The sequence below is a fragment of the Microcaecilia unicolor genome, chromosome 1 (assembly GCF_901765095.1).
Source record: "Microcaecilia unicolor chromosome 1, aMicUni1.1, whole genome shotgun sequence".
Classification (NCBI taxonomy): domain Eukaryota; kingdom Metazoa; phylum Chordata; class Amphibia; order Gymnophiona; family Siphonopidae; genus Microcaecilia; species Microcaecilia unicolor.
In genome coordinates, this window is record NC_044031.1 from 539,188,591 (window position 1) to 539,209,867 (window position 21,277).

At 43.5% G+C, this 21,277-nt stretch overlaps 1 protein-coding gene across 1 annotated transcript in view; it reads right to left on the minus strand.

Annotated features, from left to right (window-relative positions):
- The window catches only part of TRIQK (triple QxxK/R motif containing), a 147,893-nt gene extending 127,574 nt beyond the window's left edge, over nt 1-20,319 (minus strand). The window contains exons 1-2 of the mRNA XM_030189750.1: nt 20,303-20,319; nt 18,450-18,507 (exon numbers count right to left, since the gene is read on the minus strand). Coding sequence (XP_030045610.1) covers nt 18,450-18,507; nt 20,303-20,319 — 75 coding nt within the window. The remainder of the gene's footprint in view (nt 1-18,449; nt 18,508-20,302) is intronic.
- Nucleotides 20,320-21,277: the final 958 nt, after the last annotated feature.

Consider the following 21,277-nt stretch of genomic DNA (forward strand, 5'->3'; position numbering starts at 1 on the left):
CCATCACCCAAATCAGCTTGGCTAGTGGCTTAAAGTAGATGTTAAATAGAATAGGCAAAAGTGCTGATCTTCAGAGATCTAGCAGGTGATTGTGTTCCCAGCAGGAAGTCCAGAAGGCGCCCCAGGTCATCCTTGCTTGCTGAGAGGGCCCCAGCAGTACAAATCGGCATTCCTGCCATGGTACATGGCACATGCCACCTCTTTGGAGCAATTGAGGAGCATGCCACCTCACTTTTCTATGGGGAAGTGAAAGGGTGCCAAGAGAAAGTCTTCATAGCCTGACACATTACAGGGACCAATGGATTTTCATCTTCAGTAGGCCATGGCTAATTTACCTCCACTGACTGTGAGTACTTCCTCTATTTTTGGTGCCTCTTTATCCCTGGGAGACCCACCCCACCCCCTCAATCTGTTCTCACTGTAGATATGGGTAGCGTATCTAAGGTAGATATAACTCAGGGTCTGGAAGGATGAAAACTCAATGGACCTATTTCTTTAGAGCAACAGACACCAAGTATTGGGATTAAAGAAGGTGTTAAGATACCATCACCAGTAACTCCACTGGCTCATCCTGATATTACTACATCACAGGAGGTATCTCTTAAAAATGTTTAATCAGCTATTCATAGAGTTGAGAAATTCCTTCAAGATAATCTCTCCAAGTTTGGTAAATTTACTGAGGAAACAGATATGACATTAACTGATCATGAGCCTAAGATTAATGACATAGGTTCTGGTTTGCAAAGGTTGAGACTCAAATGGGCACTTTTAGTGCCGTGACTACATCAATGCTTAAGGATAGCCTGTCTATTCATTTCCATTTAGAAGCACTTAAGAATTCAGTGAGAGCCCGTAATCTACAGATTTTAAGTTTTCCTGTGACTCATTTTCTCGCACCAATAGAGATCTTTAAAATATATCTGAAAGATATCCTGCAGCTCTCTTATGAAGAATCAATGGTCTCTAAGGAAAAATTATGTTCTTACCTGATAATTTTCTTTCCTTTAATCATACCAGACCAGTCCAGACTAATGGGTTGTGTCCATCTACCAGCGGAAGGAGACAGAGAAAATAGTTACAAGTAAACCGCCCCTTAAGGGTATCGTGCAGCCTGGAATGTTCAGTGTTTTGAATAGCCAAGCAATGGTGCTCTGAAGTCTAGAAGAAAACACAGTTAATACCAAACAGGCAAATTCTTGGAGCCAATATGCAGAACCTCACTGTTCCTGCTTGGCCAAAGGCAACTGCAACCTCCCCTCACAGTAAAGTAAGCGAGAGGGAATGGTCCATACTGAGCTTGCTCAAGCACATAGAGATCTACTCCTGAATCTGGGGAAAGAACTCCGTGATGCCAAGTAACAGGAGTCATACAACAACAAGTGGCAGGAGACTGAATAGAGAAGATGAAGTAGGAAGTGCTGTAGGACATCCCAAAATATTGAAGTGTTGTGGAACAGCCAGGGATATCTAAAGGCAACAACACTCTGACAGACTTTAGCCAGGGAGGGCATCTGGACTGGTCTGGTATGATTAAAGGAAAGAAACTTATCAGGTAAGAACATAATTTTTCCTTGCTTGTCATCTATACCAGACCAGGCCAGACTAATGGGATGTAGCAAAGCAGTTTCCCAAAGAGTGGGGGAGAAAAGAAGAATGCAGAAGGTTGAAAAATCAACAAAGCTATACACACAGCAAAAAACTGATCAGCAGAAAAGGATTCAAATATCCGAACCACCGGGCTACCAAAATGGAACAGAGTTAGACACTAGAAAAGGAACTGAAGCCTTAGGACGTAAAACAAAAGTCCTGAACAAAAGAACAATTACGTACCCCTGTCCCGAGAGAAGTAAAAGAAGCAGCAAAAGATACTCATGCCAAAGGACCCCCCTTGGAAGGAAGGCAACAGTCGAATCCAAGAAACGAGAAGAACTGTCTCTCCTAGACCATGATCCACTTCTCCGAACCCTGGTAGGACAAAGACTAACTCCCAAACCTGCCGGTCTGCCTTGAGTCCAAGACGGTCAGATGAAGCGACCCTAACAAGTACTAGGAGTATGCAACCCCAAACAGTGTGCCACACTTCACAGAAGCAAGGCCCAGGAACCTCCCAGACCCGCGCCTAGTGAGAGAATCAAACTCCACAGAACAAGAAGAGACTCCAGAGTCGAGAGAACCAACTAACTGGAGCGCTAGTCTCTCTAGGAGAACCATGAAGAAAAGGGCAGCAACATACCAGGGTACAACCGTAGAAAGAGTACTCCTCAACCAGCTCACTCTGGACTTAGGGATGAAAGAACAGAGCCAAGAGAACAAAAGGAGACAAAAAAAAAAAAAAAGAGAGTCGAGAGCCACACTGTGGAGAAAAGACCCCCAAGGTGCCAAGTAGCCACAAAAGGAGCAGAGACTAATTCAAACTCCAGCAATGGATAAGCTTCTCGCCAGCCACCAAGAGGCTACGACAAGAAAAGGTGCCACAGGAATGGTAGCTAACAGGAGACAAGACAGCCTTGTCTAGCAGACTAAACTGCAGTATTCCACAGCTGCTGAGAAGTTACTGTCAACCCGCAGAAAAAAGCTGGGGTTGACCAACAAGGTGAAACAGTGCCCAACAGGCAAATGTGAAAATATGCTCCACAGTCAGAGACTGAACTGTGCTCAAGGGACAGAAAAGAAGCTGCGTTCATCAGGCAGAGTAGGATCCGTGCTCAACGAGAACAAATGGATTTGCACTCAAAGCACACAAACTGAGCCACGCACCACGGGCAGAGAAAGAGTTGCACACCTCTGGCAAAGATAGAAATGCACTGAACAAGCAGAGAAGAAGCTGAGAGTAACAAACAGAGGATGAGCAGTGCCCCACTGAAAGAGCTGGATGTTAGAGGTACCTGCAGAGCTGAAGCTGCGATAGCGATGGAACTGTGTATAAAACACAGACAAGGAGCTGCTTTCCACACGCAAACAAGGAGCTGCACTCCTGACACCGGCAAGGAATTGCGCTCCAGACCCCAGCAAGGAGCAGCGCTTCCTACGCAGACATGAAGCTGTGTAGTACCTGCAGTCACAGAGCTGTGCTCCACTTCATCCAATTTGCAGAGAAGAGTTGTGCTAAACATACAGATATTGAGCTACACTCAACAGGCGGTGGAGCTGTGCTCTGCACGCAGATAGGGAGCTGCGTTCCATACGCAAAGAGAGAGCTGCATGCCACACGCAGACAAAGAGCTGCGTACCACAGGCAGACACAGAGCTGTGTTCTACACAAAGACACAGGACTGTGCCCCATGCTGAGACCTGCAGAGAAAGAAATACACTCAACATGTGACAATGGAGCTGCGTTCAACATGCAGAGATGAAAGGTTGCAGAATAAGCAGCGAAGGAACTTCACTCAACATGCCATGATAGAGCTGTCCTCAACATACAGCTATGGAGCTAAAGCCAACCTGGAACTGTGCCCAGCATCCAGTGATGGAGCCGTGCCCAACATGGAACGGTGGAACTGCATGGAATAATGAAGCTGCGCTCAACACACAGCGATGGAGCTGCGCTCAACACGCAGCGATGGAGCTGTGCTCAACAAGCAAAATGCATAGAAGGAGTCCCAGGGAACAGCCAGAGAAGAAGGTGCTGCCAGGAGGCTAGCAGGAAAGAAGCACAACTTGTGGAAATGCAGACCTGGCGCTGCACTCCCCTGGCCCAGAGGGACTAAAACTACAAGAAGAGAAAGCCCCGTGCCCTAAGAGACACTCTAAGCCCTCAAGTGGTCTCTGAGCCACAATGACCGCCCTCCTAGGCAACCGATACGAAGCAGCAGTCAACGTAGAGAAAGAACTCCTGCCAAGAGGGAGGTAAGCATCACGGAGCTGGGATCCTCAGACCATAGGGAGCAAAATGCAGCCGTAAGGCAGTGAGGAAGAAACAACTCTCGCCAGGCCAGGAACAAAGAGGAAGCTGGCCTCTAACACCAAACTGAGAAAAAACCAGCTAAGGGAGAGTCAAACTCCAGACCTAGAACACAGCTACTTCCCTACAGAAAAGTAGAGAAAAGCGCAGAGCTAAGAGGCGATAATCCAGATGCACAGCAATAGATCTGCTCAGCAGGAAAGAACTGCGCCCCTTATAGAAAGGAAGCGAGTGCCAAATGTGCCAGGAGAGAGGCGCCTGAAACTAGAAAAGGCAAAATCCGCCTGTGCCAGGCTAAAACTCCCGCCCGGAAGCAAGGAAGAGCTGTGGCAAACTAGTCCTAAAAAGGCACATTCCCGTAAAGAGACACTGAACTGAGTCCAACCAAAAGACTGGCAAGAATGGTGCTCCTGAGGGTACTCAGAAGAGGGATTTGAGCTAGCAATTGCACACCAAGGGCAACTCGGACCCCCACCAGAAGGAAAGTGCCCTGCAGACAAACCAGAGCAGACAGGAGGGATCCACGGGGACGAGAGAACCAGAACCTCCCTAAGGAAGGGAGGAAAAACTGCTGCCAAAACAAGAATCAAATAGCAGGGGCATCTCAAGCAAGATGCCAGAAGCAGCAGAGACCAGACAGTCTGAAAAAGAACTGACCAACAGCCGCGTAAGGCTGACAGGAATGAAAAAAATAGCCCTGGACTAAAAAGACCGAGCCTAAAGCCAAACAGAGCCAGCGAGAGACTTCCGCCACTTTGGAAATGGCAGACTAAGACCTCCGAATCGCAAAGGTACAAGTTCCAGCAACAGGGCCGCCCTCTGAACCAGCCGCCGTCTAGGACCATGAAGAGGAGAAAAACAACTGAGTTTCATGATCCAGACATGAGCCATGCCTCACAAAAAAAATCAAAGCAACTGGTACCAGCTCAGAAGGGTCCAAGATCAGAATCAGACACCGGACAGCGAAATTCAAAGAAACTTCACAAGCGACCCCCTAGAATACATTGCCAAAGGAAGGAATATAGATCAGGTAACAGGCAAGAGAAAGAAGGAAAAACATAGTTTCTTCTCTTTTTTTTTTTTTTTAAACAACCTTCTTCACTAGTGACAGGAATTTAAAAAAGGTTTACCTCAGAGGCAGAAAAGGAGGGAAAATCAGTTTCCTTTTTTTTTTTTAAACAACCTTCTTCACTAGTGACAGAAATAAATAAAGGCTTACCTCAGAGGCAGAAATTCAGATTACCTAACACCACAGAAGAGAAGAACCCCACAGGGGAGACAAGTTAGTACATGCCACAATCAACCATCAACCTGCTAGAAAGACAGCCAGGGGAGGTAGAGGAGGGGAGGGAACCAAGGTCACTGGATATCACCCTAGCTGGCAGATGAGGAACTCAGGACCACTGAGTATCATCTAAAACTAGCCCCAACACGGCTTCCAGAACACCCCTGGCTCCACTGTCACCAGAAGAATCTGTGACAGAAGCTACCAGCCAGCAATCCAGAGCAACTGCACGATCTGTCCACCATCCACTAGGAGACAGAGAAAATACTGAACATTCCAGGATGCATGATACCCTTAAGGGGCGGTTTAATTGGAACTATTTTCTCCGTCTCCTTCCGCTGGTAGATGGACAAAACCCATTAGTCTGAACTGGTCTAGTATAGATGACAAGGAAGTTATATTATTTACCCATGGGATTGAGAAAGGTTAATAATAAAAAGGAGCCTGTGATTTAATTGCATCTCCAGACAGAGTTTTTAGTATCTTCACAAGAACCTCTCTCTAAAGAGCAACTTTGTTGGTGTCTTGATGTGTTGTTCTTTGGTCAAAAAGTTACAATTTTTGTTTTTCTGTATCTTTTGCCTCTAGTTCTCTATAAAGTGGACTTGTATGCATTAAGGGCCCTGTTTACTAAGGTGCAATAGTGTTTTTAGCGTGTGCTAAAAATTAACACGCGCTTACGCTAGAGACACCCATAGGAATATATGGGTGTTTCTAGAGTTAGCTCGCGCTAATTTTTAGTGCATGCTACAAATGTTAGCGCGCCTATAGCATGGCTTAGTAAACAGGGCCCCAAGTTTGGTATAATTATCCCTTTGATTTTATTTCTTTGCATATTTCCGTATATCTCTATATATACAAGGCACCTCCAACGTTCGAATGAAGCCTCAAGCCGGTAACTTGAGGCAGCCGAGATATCCGGTTTGGCCATGAGTGTCGCCCCGCCCTCGCGTCACAACGTGATGACGTCGAGGGCGAAGCAAAGACACTCAACGAATCAAGGAAGCCCATTGGTTAATCTCTGTTTCCACTCCCCAACGCAGCAGTCATTCCCATACACTCAAAACCAAACAAAATCGCCACTGTACCCCGTCCCCCCCGCCCACACTCCCCCTCACCCACCCTCCCACAGCCGCTCGCTCGCTCACCGTTCCGCCGCACCCCCCACTCCTCTCCAACTCTGGCCATGCAGCAGGACAATTACTACACACAAGTGGAACTGACCCAATCAACTACAATGTAAGTAAGGAGGCCCATTGGTTAATCTCTATTTCCAATCCCCAACACAGCCGTCATTCCCATACACTCAAAACCAAGCACACCTACGAGCTGCTGATACACATTGTCGTTTTTTTTTCCCTTCTTCCATCTGAAACACGTCTAAAGCTGTTTCTACTGGATAAACTGCGCCTTAACAGGTAAAGGACAAAAGGTTTTTGTTTTTGGTTTCTTACTGCACACCTTTTTAATTTATTTGAAAGCTACACATCTGTAAATATAATGAAATCTAAACTAAATATCACTAAAACACTTTATCCAGCCGTTGCCTGTCAATGTGTGTCACTGAAAGAGTATGAGGGAGCTCCAGCTGCCTGTGGGTCAGGACAGGACTTAGCTGCTGGACGCCAGAAGCAGTGTCTCCTTAGGTTGACAGCAAATAGCAACCCTCCCCCCCCCCCCACCAAGCACCTCCGAGGGAGGGAGGGAGGAAGGGAGGGGACAGGACCATGGAACTGGGAGGGAGGGGGAGGGACCCTTGAACTGGTAGGGGGACCCTGGAACTGGGAGGGAGGAAGGGAAGGTGACCCTGGAACTGGGAGGGTGGGGACCCTGAAACTCAGAGGGAGGGTGGGGTAGACCCTTAAACTGGAAGGGACCCTGGAACTCCAAGGGAGGGGGGATGACCCTGGATCTCGAACGCACGGAGGGAGGGATGGAGGGCGCACCCTGGAACTGGGATAGAGGAGGGTGGGGCCCTTGGCACACACTCTGATTCTCACACACACACTCTCTCTCTCTCACGGACACACTCGCACCCACTCTCATTCTCTCTCTGTCACACACACACACTCGCACATTCACTCTCTCTCACACAGTCAATCTCACACACACTCTACTACTACTACTATGTAACATTTCTAGAGCGCTATCAGGGTTACGCAGCGCTGTACAATTAACAAAGAAGGACAGTCCCTGCTCAAAGGAGCTTACAATCTAAAAGACAAAAAGGACAAAAAGTGCAGTCAATCAAAATTGGGGCAGTCTAGATTTCCTGGATAGAGGTACAATGGTTAGGTGCCGAAAGCGACATTGAAGAGGTGGGCTTTGAGCAAGTATTTGAAGATGGGTAGGGAGGGGGCACACACTCCGAGGAAAACCTTGCTAGCGCCCATTTCATTTCTGTCAGAAACGGGCCTTTTTCACTAGTATATAATGAAAACATTTCAAAAATTAAAAAAAAGACTATTAATCCTTGTGGCACCTCACAGGTAAGCACTTTTGATAGCAATGAGGTGCTGCCTAACAGTATGAATTGTTGTCTGTCTAGGATCTGAACCAGGCAAACACCTGTTTCTGTCAGTCTACTGTGGTCTATACTGTCAAAAGCTACTGAAAGTCAAACAGATCCAGTACTGAGGAAAATCCCCTGTCTTGGTTTCTGAAAAGACCATCTAGTATGCACCACTGCCCTTTTTAATGCTGTTGGTAATTGTCCATTGAAAAGGGAGGGGTTTACTACTCTTGTGGCCCCCATCTAGGAGTCCCTTCTCACCTGCTGCTCTTTTATGGACAGGGATCAAGGAAGCAGGGAGTTAGTCGAAGGCTTCTCAGGATTTTGTCAAGACTCTCCTCTGTTATTCAGTTAACAGTTCCATAAGCCTGTGTAAGTAGGGGCAAGTTTGTGTGCTTCTGGATGCCATTTCTAAATCTCCACATCTGTCCAGGCAAACTTTGTTCACACAACTACTGTATGGTCAAAATGTCATAAGATAAAAGGTAGCTGGACTGGGATATCTGGGATGGGCTTTCCCAATTAAGCTGGCCAGCATAATATTCAGTACTAAACCAGCTAAATTTGGCCACACAAATTTAGGGATTACAAGAGGAGGGCTATATCTGTACAGTGATCCTTCATCCATTTTGACTAGTACATAAAATTATGTTGATGATTCAATCCATTCTCCATCCCTCCAGAGTTTAAAAAAAAAAAGCCTTACAGCCATTCCTCTTCCCCAACAGTATTTATTTCCAAACTTTATTGAACCACAAAATAGAAATAAAATGTTCATAATACAACACTTTTGTTTTACAAAAAGAGAGATTGTTGTACCTCATACAATGCCTAGCACAATTACAAAAAAATATATCTGGTACATCAGTCCAATCTAGTTATGGGCCAGATTCAATAAACGGCACCAACATTTATGCATCTTTAAGATACGTGCTAAGCACCAATTTTATAAAGATTACTTAGTACTATGTAACTTTTATAGAATAGCGCTTAGCGCAGATTCCTGTACCCAACTTTGGGAGCGAGGACTTATGCCAAGATAAAATTTATCTCATTGAACAGAGCCATCTTCATACACAGACTCTGACAGCTCCTAAGTGCAGCATTTTATACAGCACCAGCATGAATTTTCTCTAATTAAGTAGTTTATGATGGAGCATGTACCTCCACTTCCTATGGGTAGTGATAGATTACATCTTACTTTGTGAGAACAATATTGACTTTTTCAGTTGGCTGTAACAGAACAACATTGATGATACTGTCAAGTAGAATTCTATAATTGAGCAGAGCCTATAGTTAAAGACACTGTTATTATCGTGTGTCTCCCCAGTTCCCAGGCTTTAGTTGATTTTTTTTTTATAAAGTTTACTGAAAATGACATCATCAAATTTATGATGCAAATTTTTGATTCGTCAGGAGCAGTTAAGAAGGAAGTCTTCGTCTGCACTTTCTAAGACTAACAGTTTTCCAACATGGCAGACATTAGTGATTAATAGCAGATAATGAAAGCAAGTTGAAGGTCCCTGACACAGAATACGAAATGGGGCCCTCTGTCAGACCCAGGTTACACAATCCACTTCTTCCTAAGAAAAGTGTTTTATTATAGAAGGACAGTATATTGAATAGTGTACTATAAGATTTTATTATTTTGTTTTTGGGCGCATTAATGCATTGTTTTGCAAGGGACACAGTTGAGTTTATTTACACAAGGAATGAGCTATGATGTGGTTTGTTGTAATTAGACAAGGAAGCTTGCTGTGACAGGCAGTTTGGCAACACTAGCGCACATTGCCTTAAAGTTGGCCATGTTAAGATATTAAGCACACCGAGCCTCTTCTCTTTACAAATTAAGGAAAAAAATTCATATATGTAAAAATAAAAAAAGCTCTCTGAACCCAGGTTGTTAGTCCTTTTACACCAAAGAAACTTTTCATAGGATTATATATATTTCCTCATTGTTCAACCAGCGACTCCCCAGGTCCACTCCGATACACTCAGGGCCTCCGCTGTAGGTGCCGCACGCCGGGGCATTTTTCTCCTTACATTTATTTTTCTCCCATTTACTGCTTATGGCTCCAGTACACTTTTTCTTCTTGGTACTGTCCCTTCCTAACCTGTTTCTCCATCTGAAACCACTGTACACTGCAGGAACACATTGTCCACCCTCTGTATTCATCACCTCACCATCTCTTTTTTTCCTCTTCCTTTTCCTCAGCTCTCAACCTTCAACATTTCCTTCCTTCCAGTCATCCATCTTCTTTCTATCTGAGTACATCTCGCCTTCGTCTCTGTCGTCATACCTCTCCTACTCTTCTCCATACTCTCTTGCTCCTTCTCCTGCTCTCCGCTGGGGACATTAATCCCAATCCTGGTCCTCCACATCAGCTCTCATCCTATTTATGCAGGTCACACCGTGATATTTCCAATCTAATTTCTGTTCCTCTCCTCCCCCCTTCTTCCCTGCCTTTCTCTTGCGCTCTGTGGAATGTCCGCTGTGTCTGTAACAAACTTTCCTACATCCATGACCTCTTTATCTCTCGTACTCTCCATCCGCTTGCCCTAACTGGAACTTGGCTTTACCCTGAAGACTCTGCTTCTGTCGCGCCCTCTGCCATGGAGGTTATCTTTACTCTCATACTAATCGCCCAGTTGGCCGCGGAAGTGGTGTCCGACTACTACTTTCACCCTCTTGTAGATTTCAACCTCTTCTTCCACCTCAGTCTCACTGTTTTTCTTCCTTCGAAGTCCACTCCATCCGTCTATTTGCTCCTCTGCCTCTCTGAGCAGCAGTCATTTATCGACCCCGTGATAAGTCCCTTTCTTCCTTTCTCACTGACTTTGATGCCTGGCTTTCCTTCTTTCTTGAACCTTCATCTCCTTCCCTCATTCTTGGGGATTTTAACATTCATGCTAATGATCCCTCTGACTCTTATGCTTCTCAGTTTCTTGCTTTAACATCCTCTTTCAATCTTCAACTGTGCTCCACTGCCCCCACTCACCAGAATGGCCACTGTCTTGATCTTATCCTCTTCTCAAACTGCTCACTCTCCAGTTTCTGTGCCTCAAACTCTTCCCCTCTCTGACCATCATCTGATAACTTTCACACTTAAACACCCTCCTCCCCAGTCCCGTCCAATCTTAACCAATACATTTAGGAATCTTCAGGCTATTGACCCTTCTACTCTGTCCTCCAGTGTTTCAAATCTCTTCTCTACCACTATGGTATTCAAGTCTGTCAATGAGGCTGTCTCTTACATAGTAACATAGTAGATGATGGCAGAAAAAGACCTGCACGGTCCATCCAGTCTGCCCAACAAGATAAACTCACATGTGCCATTTTTTGTGTATACCTTACCTTGATTTGTACCTGCCTTTTTCAGGGCACAGACCGTATAAGTCTGCCCAGCACTATCCCCACCTCCCAACCACCAGCCCTGCCTCCCACCACCGGCTAAGCTTCTGGGGATCCCTTCCTTCTGAGCAGGATTCCTTTATGTTTATCCCACGCATGTTTGAATTCTGTTACCGTTTTCCTCTCCACCACCTCCCGCGGAAGGGCATTCCAAGCATCTTCCTATAATACTATTCTCTCCTCTGCTCTGGATACTCTCGCTCCTCCCATTCCCCATTCTGTAAAACGTACCAAACCCCTGCCTTGGCTGACCTCTAGAATCCGCTACCTACGTTCCTGTGCCCGCTCTGCCGAACGCCTTTGGTTGAAATCCCGTGCCCATGCTGACTTCATACATTTCAAATTCTTGCTGACCTCCCTCCAGTCTGCTCTTTTACTTGCCAAACAGGACTATTACATCCAGTTGACAAATTCTCTTGGCTCAAACCCTCGATGTCTCTTTGCCACACTGAACTCTCTCCTCAAAGTGCCTTCACCTCCCAACTCCCCCTTCACTTTCTCCCCAGACTCTGGCTGAGTACTTTCATGATAAAGTTCAGAAGATTAAACTTGAATTCTCAACCAGGTCACCTCCACTTCTCCTTTCCTTAGTCCATTCTCTCAACCCTCCAACCCCTGCCTCCTTTTCTGAAATCACTGAAGAGGAAACTACACATCTTCTTTCCTCCTTGAAACTAACTACCTGTTCCTCTGATCCTATTACCACCCATCTACTTAACACTATCTCTCCTACTGTCATCCTCAATCGTTCACTTTCCACTGTGACTTTTCCTGATGCCTTCAAACATGCCATAGTCACACCACTCCTTAAAAAAAACCTTCATTGGACCTTACCTGTCCTTCCAACTATCGCCCTATCTCCCTCCTCCCTTTCCTATCCAAGATCCTATTACAATAGAGGAGATTGAATATGCCATTAAATCTTTAACAAAGCACATAAGTACATAAGTATTGTCATACTGGGAAAGACCAAAGGTCCATTGAGCCCAGCATCCTGTTTCCAATAGTGGCCAATCCAGGTCACAAATACCCGGCAAGACCCCAAAAATGTACAAAACATTTTATACTGCTTATCCCAGAAATAGTGGATTTTCCTGAAGTCCATTTAATAACGGTCTATGGACTTTTCCTTTAGGAAGCCGTCCAAACCTTTTTTAAACTCCGCTAAGCTAACCGCCTTTACCACATTCTCTGGTAACGAATTCCAGAGTTTAATTACATGTTGAGTGAAGAAAAATTCTCACATTCGTTTTAAATCTACTACATTCTAGCTTCATCGCATGCCCCCTAGTCCTAGTATTTTTGGAAAGCGTGAACAGACGCTTCACATCTAACCATTCTACTACTACTACTATTTAACATCTCTAAAGCGCTACTAGGGTTACGCAGCACTGTACAATTTAACATAGAAGGACAGTCCCTGCTCAAGGAGCTTACAATCTAAAGGACATGTGAACAGTCAGTCAGATAGGGGCAGTCAAATTGGGGCAGTCTGGATTTCCTGAAAGGGAAGAGTTAGGTGCCGAATGCAGCATTGAAGAGGTGGGCTTTAAGCAAAGACTTGAAGATGGGCAGGGAGGGGGCTTGGCGTAAGGGCTTGGGAAGGTTGTTCCAAGCATAGGGTGAGGCGAGGCAGAATGAGCAGAGCCTGGAGTTGGCAGTGGTGGAGAAGGGTAACGAGAGGAGGGATTTGTCTTGTGAACGGAGGTTTCGGGCGGGAACGTAAGGGGAGATGAGGGTAGAGAGGTAGTGAGGGGCAGCAGACTGAGTGCATTTGTAGGTTAGAAGGAGAAGCTTGAACTGAATGCGGTATCTGATGGGAAGCCACTGAAGTGACCTGAGGAGAGGGGTGATATGAGTATGTCGGTTCTGGCGGAATATAAGACGTACAGCAGAGTTCTGAACAGATTGAAGGGGGGATAGGTGGCTAAGTGGGAGGCCAGTGAGGAGTAAGTTGCAGTAGTCAAGGCAAGAGGTAATGAAAGCGTGGACGAGAGTTCGGGTGGTGTGCTCAGAGAGGAAGGGACGAATTTTGCTGATGTTAAAGAGGAAGAAGCGACAGGTCTTGGCTATCTGCTGGATATGCGCAGAGAAGGAGAGGGAGGAGTCAAAGATGACTCCGAGGTTGCAGGCAGATGAGACAAGGAGGATGAGGGTGTTATCAACTGAGATAGAAAGTGGAGGAAGAGGAGAAGTGGGTTTTGGTGGAAAGACGATGAGCTCGGTCTTGGACATGTTCAGTTTCAGGTGGCGGTTGGACATCCAGGCAGCAATGTCAGATAAGCAGGCTGATACCTTTGCCTGGGTCTCCGCGGTGATGTCTGGTGTGGAGAGATACAGCTGGGTGTCATCAGCATAGAGATGATACTGGAAACCATGAGATGAGATCAGGGAGCCCAGGGAAGAGGTGTAGATTGAGAAGAGAAGGGGTCCAAGGACAGATCCCTGGGGAACACCAACAGATAGCGGGATGGGGGTGGAGGAGGATCCATGAGAGTGAACTCTGAAGGTGCGGTGGGAGAGATAAGAGGAGAACCAGGACAGGACAGAGCCCTGGAACCCAAATGAGGACAGTGTGGCAAGAAGTAAATCATTATTGACAGTGTCAAAAGCGGCGGATAGAGAGAGGAGGATGAGGATAGAGTAGTGGCCTCTGGATTTGGCAAGGAACAGGTCATTACAGACTTTAGAGAGTGCTGTTTCAACTCCACTCATTATTTTATAGACCTCTATTATATCTCTCCTCAGCCACCTTTTCTCCAAGCTGAAGAGCCCTAGCCGCTTTAGCTTTTCCTCATAGGGAAGTCGTCCTATCCTGATGGCTGTTCGGATGAATACTATAAACATTTTTCAAAAGTACTATCCCCTTTACTGTTACAATTTTTTTTCTAGTATAATAACAATTTGGTTCAATCAAATAACAATTTGGCTAAAATTACCTGGAAAATACACTACTGAAGTAGCAAATTCTTCTTTCCGATATTGTTAATACATTTAGTCAGTAAAATATATGCCAAAGTTCTTGCTCTCAGGTTATCAAAAGTAATGGATAGTATTATCCACCCAGATCAATGTAGCTTTAAGAGAAATAGATCTACTAGTGACAATGCAAGACTATTTTGTAATATACTCCCTATAGCAAATAAGCATAATGATAAATGCATTAACCTTAGATGCAGAGAAAGCATTTGATAGAGTGGAGTGGAAATTTCTTTTTCTTACTTTTGGAAAGTTTGGTTTTCGCCCAAACTTTTTTCACATGGTTAAATTGTTATACCAACACCCAAAAGCAAGTATTTTTGTAAACAATAAAATTGTCCTCAAACTTTTCCATATCTGGAAGTACGTGACAAGGAAGTCCCCTATTCTCCACTTCTTTTCAATCTAGCAATTGACACTCTTGCAACAGCATTAAGATCAGACAAAACAATATCAGGTTTAAGAGTAGGCCATTGATCTGTACAACTCTCATTATATGCTGACAACCTATTAATGTACACCACAGTCCCTTCGCTATCTCATATCCTGTCATTAATTTCCTCAAGAATCTCAGGTTACAAAATAAATTGGGAACAGAATGTTTACCTTTATATGATGATTTAAATATAGAAGATTTAAGTTTCTTCTCATTTAATACACAATTGTCTTACATAAAATATCTTGGAATTCATTTAGGTAGGTCTCAAAGACACGATAGACAAAAATATTGATTTTCTTCTTCAGTCCCTTAAGAGTACCATCACTAAATGGTCCCCACTTCATTTAAGCTAGTGGGGAACACTGGAATTTATCAAGATGACGCTAGCCCCAAGAACAAATTAGATGTTAAGCATGCTTCCAGTTCAACTTCCTCCCAATTTTTTCAAATCAATAGATAACTTATTATCCTCCTTTCTTTGGAAGGCAAAACCCTCTAGAATTTCTCTCAACCAATTAAAATTAAAGGAGGTGTTAACTTTCCTAACTTTAGCCATTATCACCACTCATACATTCTCTCTAAAGGGTATCACTGGTTCTCCAGAGCTCCTTTGATACTCCAACTTAAGATTGGAAAGAGCATTGTGTTTTCCCTTTCCACCCACTGTTTTAGCTAGTCTTAACATTAATTTACGTTCACTATCTCACTGTAATAAAATTTGTTCACAAACTACTTCATTGGCGTTCCGTTAAGTTGGCAAATGCACTCCCCTCATTTCTTGATGTAAACGATACACCATTATGGAAAAATAAGAAACTGGGACAAGCAGGCAAGGCTCTGCAGTGACCAATCTAGCAAAAATGTATTATATGGTTTCTAAACCAACTGATATCTGATGGCCACTTTAAACCATTTGCACAACTTCAAGCCAAATTCAATATTTCTGATTCACAGTTTTAACACTGGCATCAATTACAGAAAATTATTAAATCGACCAAATGGGTTTTGGCCCATTTTACTTCAGTGTCTAATGTTCAAGCATTTATTACAGGCCAGTGTGTACATAAAGTACATAAATACTGCCACACTGTGACAGACCAAAGGTCCATCAAGCCCAGCATCCTGTTTCCAACAATGGCCAATCCAGGTCACAATTACCTGGCAAGATCTTGAAAAAGTTCAATACATTTTATGCTGCTTATCCCAGAAATAGCAGTGGATTTTCCCCAAGTCAATTTAATAATGGTCTATGGACTTTTCCTTTAGGAAGCTGTCCAAACCTTTTTTAAACCCCGCTAAGCTGACCACCTTTACCACATTCTCTGGCAAAGAATCCCAGTGTTTAATTACACATTGAGTGGAGAAAAGTTTTCTCCAATTTGTTTTAAATTTACTACTTTGTACCTTCATCACATGTCCCCTAGTCCTAGCATTTTTGGAAAGAGTAAACAATTTATGTCTACCCGTTCCACTCCACTCATTTTATAAACCTCTATCATATCTCCATTCAGCTGTCTTTTCTCCAAGCTGAAGAGCTCTAGCCACTTCAGCCTTTCCTCATAAGGAAGTCATCCCATCCTCTTTATCATTTTTGTCACCCTTCTCTGTACCTTTTCTAATTCCACTATATCTTTTGAGACGCGGCGACCAGAATTGAACACAATATTAAAAGTGCGGTCGCACCATGGACTGATGCAAAGGCATTATAACATCCTCTATTTTGTTTTCCATTCCTTTCCTAATAATACCTAACATTCTATTTGCTTTCTTAGACGCAGCAGCACACTGAGCAGAGGGTTTCAACGTATCATCGACGACGACGCCTAGTTCCCCTTCTTGGTCGGTGACTCCCAATGTGGAACCTTGCATCAAGCAGCTATAATTCAGGTTCCTCTTTCCCACATGCATCACTTTGCACTTGCTCACATTAAATGTCATCTGCCATTTAGACGCCCAGTCTCCGAGTCTTGTAAGGTCCTCATGTAATTTTTCACAATCCTCCCGCGGTTTAACTTTGAATAACATTGTGCCATCAGCAAATTTAATTACCTCACTAGTTACTCCCATCTCTAGATCATTTATAAATATGTATGTTGTATTAGATCTTCATGCATTGATGTTTTATAAAACATCTGTCTTCTAATAAACGTACCTAAAGCACTCAACAAGTGTGGGGAAAAGATCTAAATACTTCCCTATCAGACCCACAATGGTCTTCAGTTTGGTCCACTAGTCTGAGAGCATCATTTTCGGCAACAATCTTACAATCTATGTTCTTCATGTATCATACAGCTTTATGGATACCAACGAAATGTAAAGCCATTGACTCAACAAAATCAGATCTTTGTTGGTCCTGTAAACTACAAAAAGGAACTTTGATGCATCTACTTACGAATGACCCAATACTACACTTTTCTGGAACGATTTAAATTTAAAACAAAACTTCTACCAAAATACATGATTTGGAAATCCTTTCTTGCTCTCTGACGAAGTCAAATTGTTGTTTAATTTTTTAATCACCATAGCCCTGAAATTATTTCACACTGGAAAGACAACGCTCATCTTAACATCTATATCTGGTGGAACTGGATTCTGTTATATAAAAAAAATATATGAACATGCTCTACATTTTCATATGTGTGGTATTCCAGCCAGAATCAAGAAGTGGACTCTTTTCTTGCATCATAGGTTTCTATTTTCACTGTCATTTTATATCTATCCAACAGCTTTATGTTGTTGTAGCACATTTATTTGTTATGGAATATGCATGGATATCATTTTTGTATGATTGTTTGTTAAAATAATTTGTTTTGTTTTTTTAATTTTTGTTACATTTGTACCCCACGCTTTTCCACTCATGGCAGGCTCAATGTGGCTTACATATTATATACAGGTACTTATTTGTACCTGGTGCAATGGAGGGTTAAGTGACTTGCCCAGAGTCACAAGGAGCTGCCTGTGCCTGAAGTGGGAATCGAACTCAGTTCCTCAGGACCAGAGTCCACCACCCTAACCACTAGGCGACTCCTTTATATATATATATATATATTTTTTTTTTTTTTTTTTTTTTTTAAAGGTCGCATGGTGGATAATAGTTTATTTAAGTACAGCCCGACATGGCCACATTTTGGCAATTGCCTGCATTAAGGGCATGCAACCATATTTATAAAACAATAAATGATTCACATATATGAAGACATATGACCTACAAATATTTATAGACAACCAAACATTAAAAATATGATAAAAACACACCATACTACACAATGAAAAACATATATACTCGTAAAGTATATTTCAAGGATTCAGTGGGCATAGCCTGAAAATGTGAATCAGGACTTAACAACCTTGCTCTGAGGTAAATGTGTGCTGAAAGCACACTGAATACCATTTTGCTTCAAAATCCTAAAAATATACAAAAAAAACTTTATACCCTCTTTCAGTAGGGTAAATTCTGAAGTATGTTTTGATGGGCAATATAACTTATATCATTACTTTTCATACAATACACATTTAAAATGCAATCCCAGTAAATATTGCTATTGCTAGTGTACTGCCTTTAGTATAAATATACTAACAATAATCTGAACAAAAATTGGGGACATCGATAGCTCTTATATCAAGAGCAATAACTTTAGAACAGTGAATAAAATAGAATAGCAGCACAACAGTATAAGACATTATTCTAATTGTCAGGCAATACTCATTCTAGTTGTTTGTGTAAATCCTAGAATGTAAAAGAACGTGCTAAACCCAAAACACCTTTTAAAATATACATGCCTTTTAAAACATATGTGTGTACACGTGTCATATCTCCCTTTTGGATCTAGCCACAAGAAACAATTTTTACTTTAAACCAAGCAAAACTTTTCAGATTTCAAAGGGGTGTCTTTTTTCAAGGAAAAAAATAGCACTGATTACCTTTGTCTGAATCAAAAAGTGCTTCTGCTCCCAACGAACAGCATCAAAGAACAGACACCTTCATAAAAAGATTTCCACAGGGAACCTAACTGACAGTCACCGAGGAGACCTACTGATACAGACGCCCAAGAGCTCACTGAGCAAAACTAACACTTTACCGCTTCCTTCACTACGCCAAAAAGTGACTGTCTGAAAGTGTAGAGCCTGTAAAATGACAAGTCCTCTGTTTTTAGTTGCATTAAAATATATACATATATGTTGTATGTTCAAGACTGAAACTCTGAAACGTGCAGAACGAAGTAGGTGGCAACACCAAAGTGAGGCTTGAAGCCACTGGTGAGAAAGGCTATTGGAGCACCAGAATGAGACTTGGACAGCACTGAGAGAGGCTATTGGAGCACCAGAATGAGGCTTGGACTGCACAGAGTGATAGCTAGAACACTAGAACTAAAACTGCTCAAAAATCGCACACATTACAAGAAATTAGCCCAAAAAGTGCAATCCACCAACGCCAACAATTTTGTGCCCGGTCTTCAAAAGTAGCCCAATTGGCAACATGTCAGTAGGAACGTAATATGTCACTTGCACTCTGACGTCTCTTCCTCCAGGAGCGGGGCTTCTAAACAAGGAGGTTTAATGAGAAGATACGGCAAGATTAGATTGAGCACCGGGGCGGCATGACGTCAAGACGTTGAAGCCTAAAGCCAATTAGGTCGATCTCTCTTTCCCTCTCCTTGGCGTAGTCGTCCTCTCTCCGTTTGCCCAAAACAAAACAAGCAAACCTATGATGAGCTGCGCTATCCACACTTTCGTTCTTTATTGTTGGTAGCGTTTTGATTTGATCTCACATATATTTTCAAACATGCCGGCTTGTGCAGCATACAGATGTACACAGAGTAAATATTGGTTTCATGGGTTAAAGTAGTAATTAGTTCTAAATTGAAATCATTGTATCATTTGGAGGACTGGTTATAGGGACTCTTGTATTCTTGCAGAGATGTTTTCACTTAGTACAGAACCACCAAAACAGACAACATGTTATCAGAATCAGGTGCTTAACAATCAGACCTACTATTTATAAGTACAATTTCCAAAAAAAAACATTAATTAGGTTGAAACCTGGGAGCATTGCCTTTTTTATTACTATTATTTCACAGAGAGGTATGGCTCAATCCGTCCTCCTTTTTCTGGAGCCATATGTTATTCATATGGTAACCCAGAGTGAAGGGCTTCCTTCATGCAGAAGTTGTGTCCAGAGTCTGGCTAAATCTGCCAGCATTGTTCAGTTCAGCACACTATTAGCCGTCAAGTTCATACAAAGTTAATTATGTTCAGTGGAAAAATAAATCTGTTGGCTCAGGCTGCTTTCTATGTGAATATGCCATCACTGTTTCATTATTGCTACCAAGTATTACATATTAAAGGCATTTGCTTCCAACTTTGTTTTAATTTGTTTATCTAGTCTTTACATGCACATGGTTTTGCTTATTAAACCCAAAGGTGAATCCTAAGGGTGGTTGAACAATTAGCTATAAACTGTGTTGTTTCTGACTTTACTTGTTTTGGACTGCTTTGGGTCCTACTGATCTGTACATCTGCTGTCTAGAATTTTGGAAGATACATAGGAGTCGGAACAAGGGCACCCCCCAAAATCTCGAGGGAGCAGGAGGCACACAACAGGCTCTCCCCACTCCCACCCTGCTGCGGCCACCACTGCTGCTGCTGCTGCTGCTGTTTCAGCAGTGGCGGCAAAAACAGAGAAAAAGATCCCGTCTTCCTCTGACATAATTTCCTGTTCCAGGGCACAGCCAGTCAGCCACGAGCAGGAACACTGTGGCCCCATGATTTTTTACTTTCCTTTTGCCGCCATTGCTGAAACAGCAGCAGCGGCAGTTGTGGCTGCGGCAGGAGATATTGGGTGGGAGTGGGGAGAGCCTGGTGTGCCAGTGGCAGTGGGGGTTTCTGGTGGGGGGAGAGAGAGGGGTTAGATGCTGGATGTTGGGGTACTGAAAAAAGGGCAAACAGATGGAGGGGAGGGGCAGACACTGGATGGAGAATGGAGGGAGAGGGGAGAGGGAACAGATGCCAATGGAAGGGAGAAGAGATGGGACAGATGCTGGATGGAGGGGGGAGGGAGGAACAGATGTCAGATGGAAGGGAGGAGAGTAATGGCAAAAGCTGGATGGAGGGAGAAGAGGCAGGCCAGAGGCTGGATGAGGGGTAGAGAGGGTTCAGATGCTGGATGGAAGGGGAGGGAGAGGTGGCAAGCACTGGATGTAGGGAGAAGAGGATGGCCAGATGCTGGATGAGGGGGGTGAGGGGTCAGATGCCAGATGGAAAGGGGGACAGAGGTGGCAGATGCTGGATGTAGGGAGGGTTAGACACTGAATGAGAAGGAGAGGAAGGTGCCGAATAGAAGGGGAAGGGGGAAGATGCAGATGCTGGATGGAACTGGGGAGATAGAGGGACCTGAGTGGATGGAAGTGAGGAGAGAGAGGGGGCAGATGCTATATGGAAAGGGGGAAAGAGAGGGGGCAGACTCTGGCAAGAGTTAAGAAGATCTTGAGGAAAGAAGAAACAAGAGACTGGAACCAACACAATTAGAAAAAGTAAATGGCCAGACAGCAAAGGTAGGAAAAAATGAATTTTATTTTTAGTTTAGGATGAAGTAGTGTGGTAGCTATGTTAATAAATACAGAAAATGGAAATAAGGTGATATCTTTAGTGGACTAATTTTAATACATTTTTGACTTATGGTTTGGAGATCAAATCCACCATCTCATGTCAGAACAGAATACCATAACAGCAGTATACTGTCCTAAGGAATG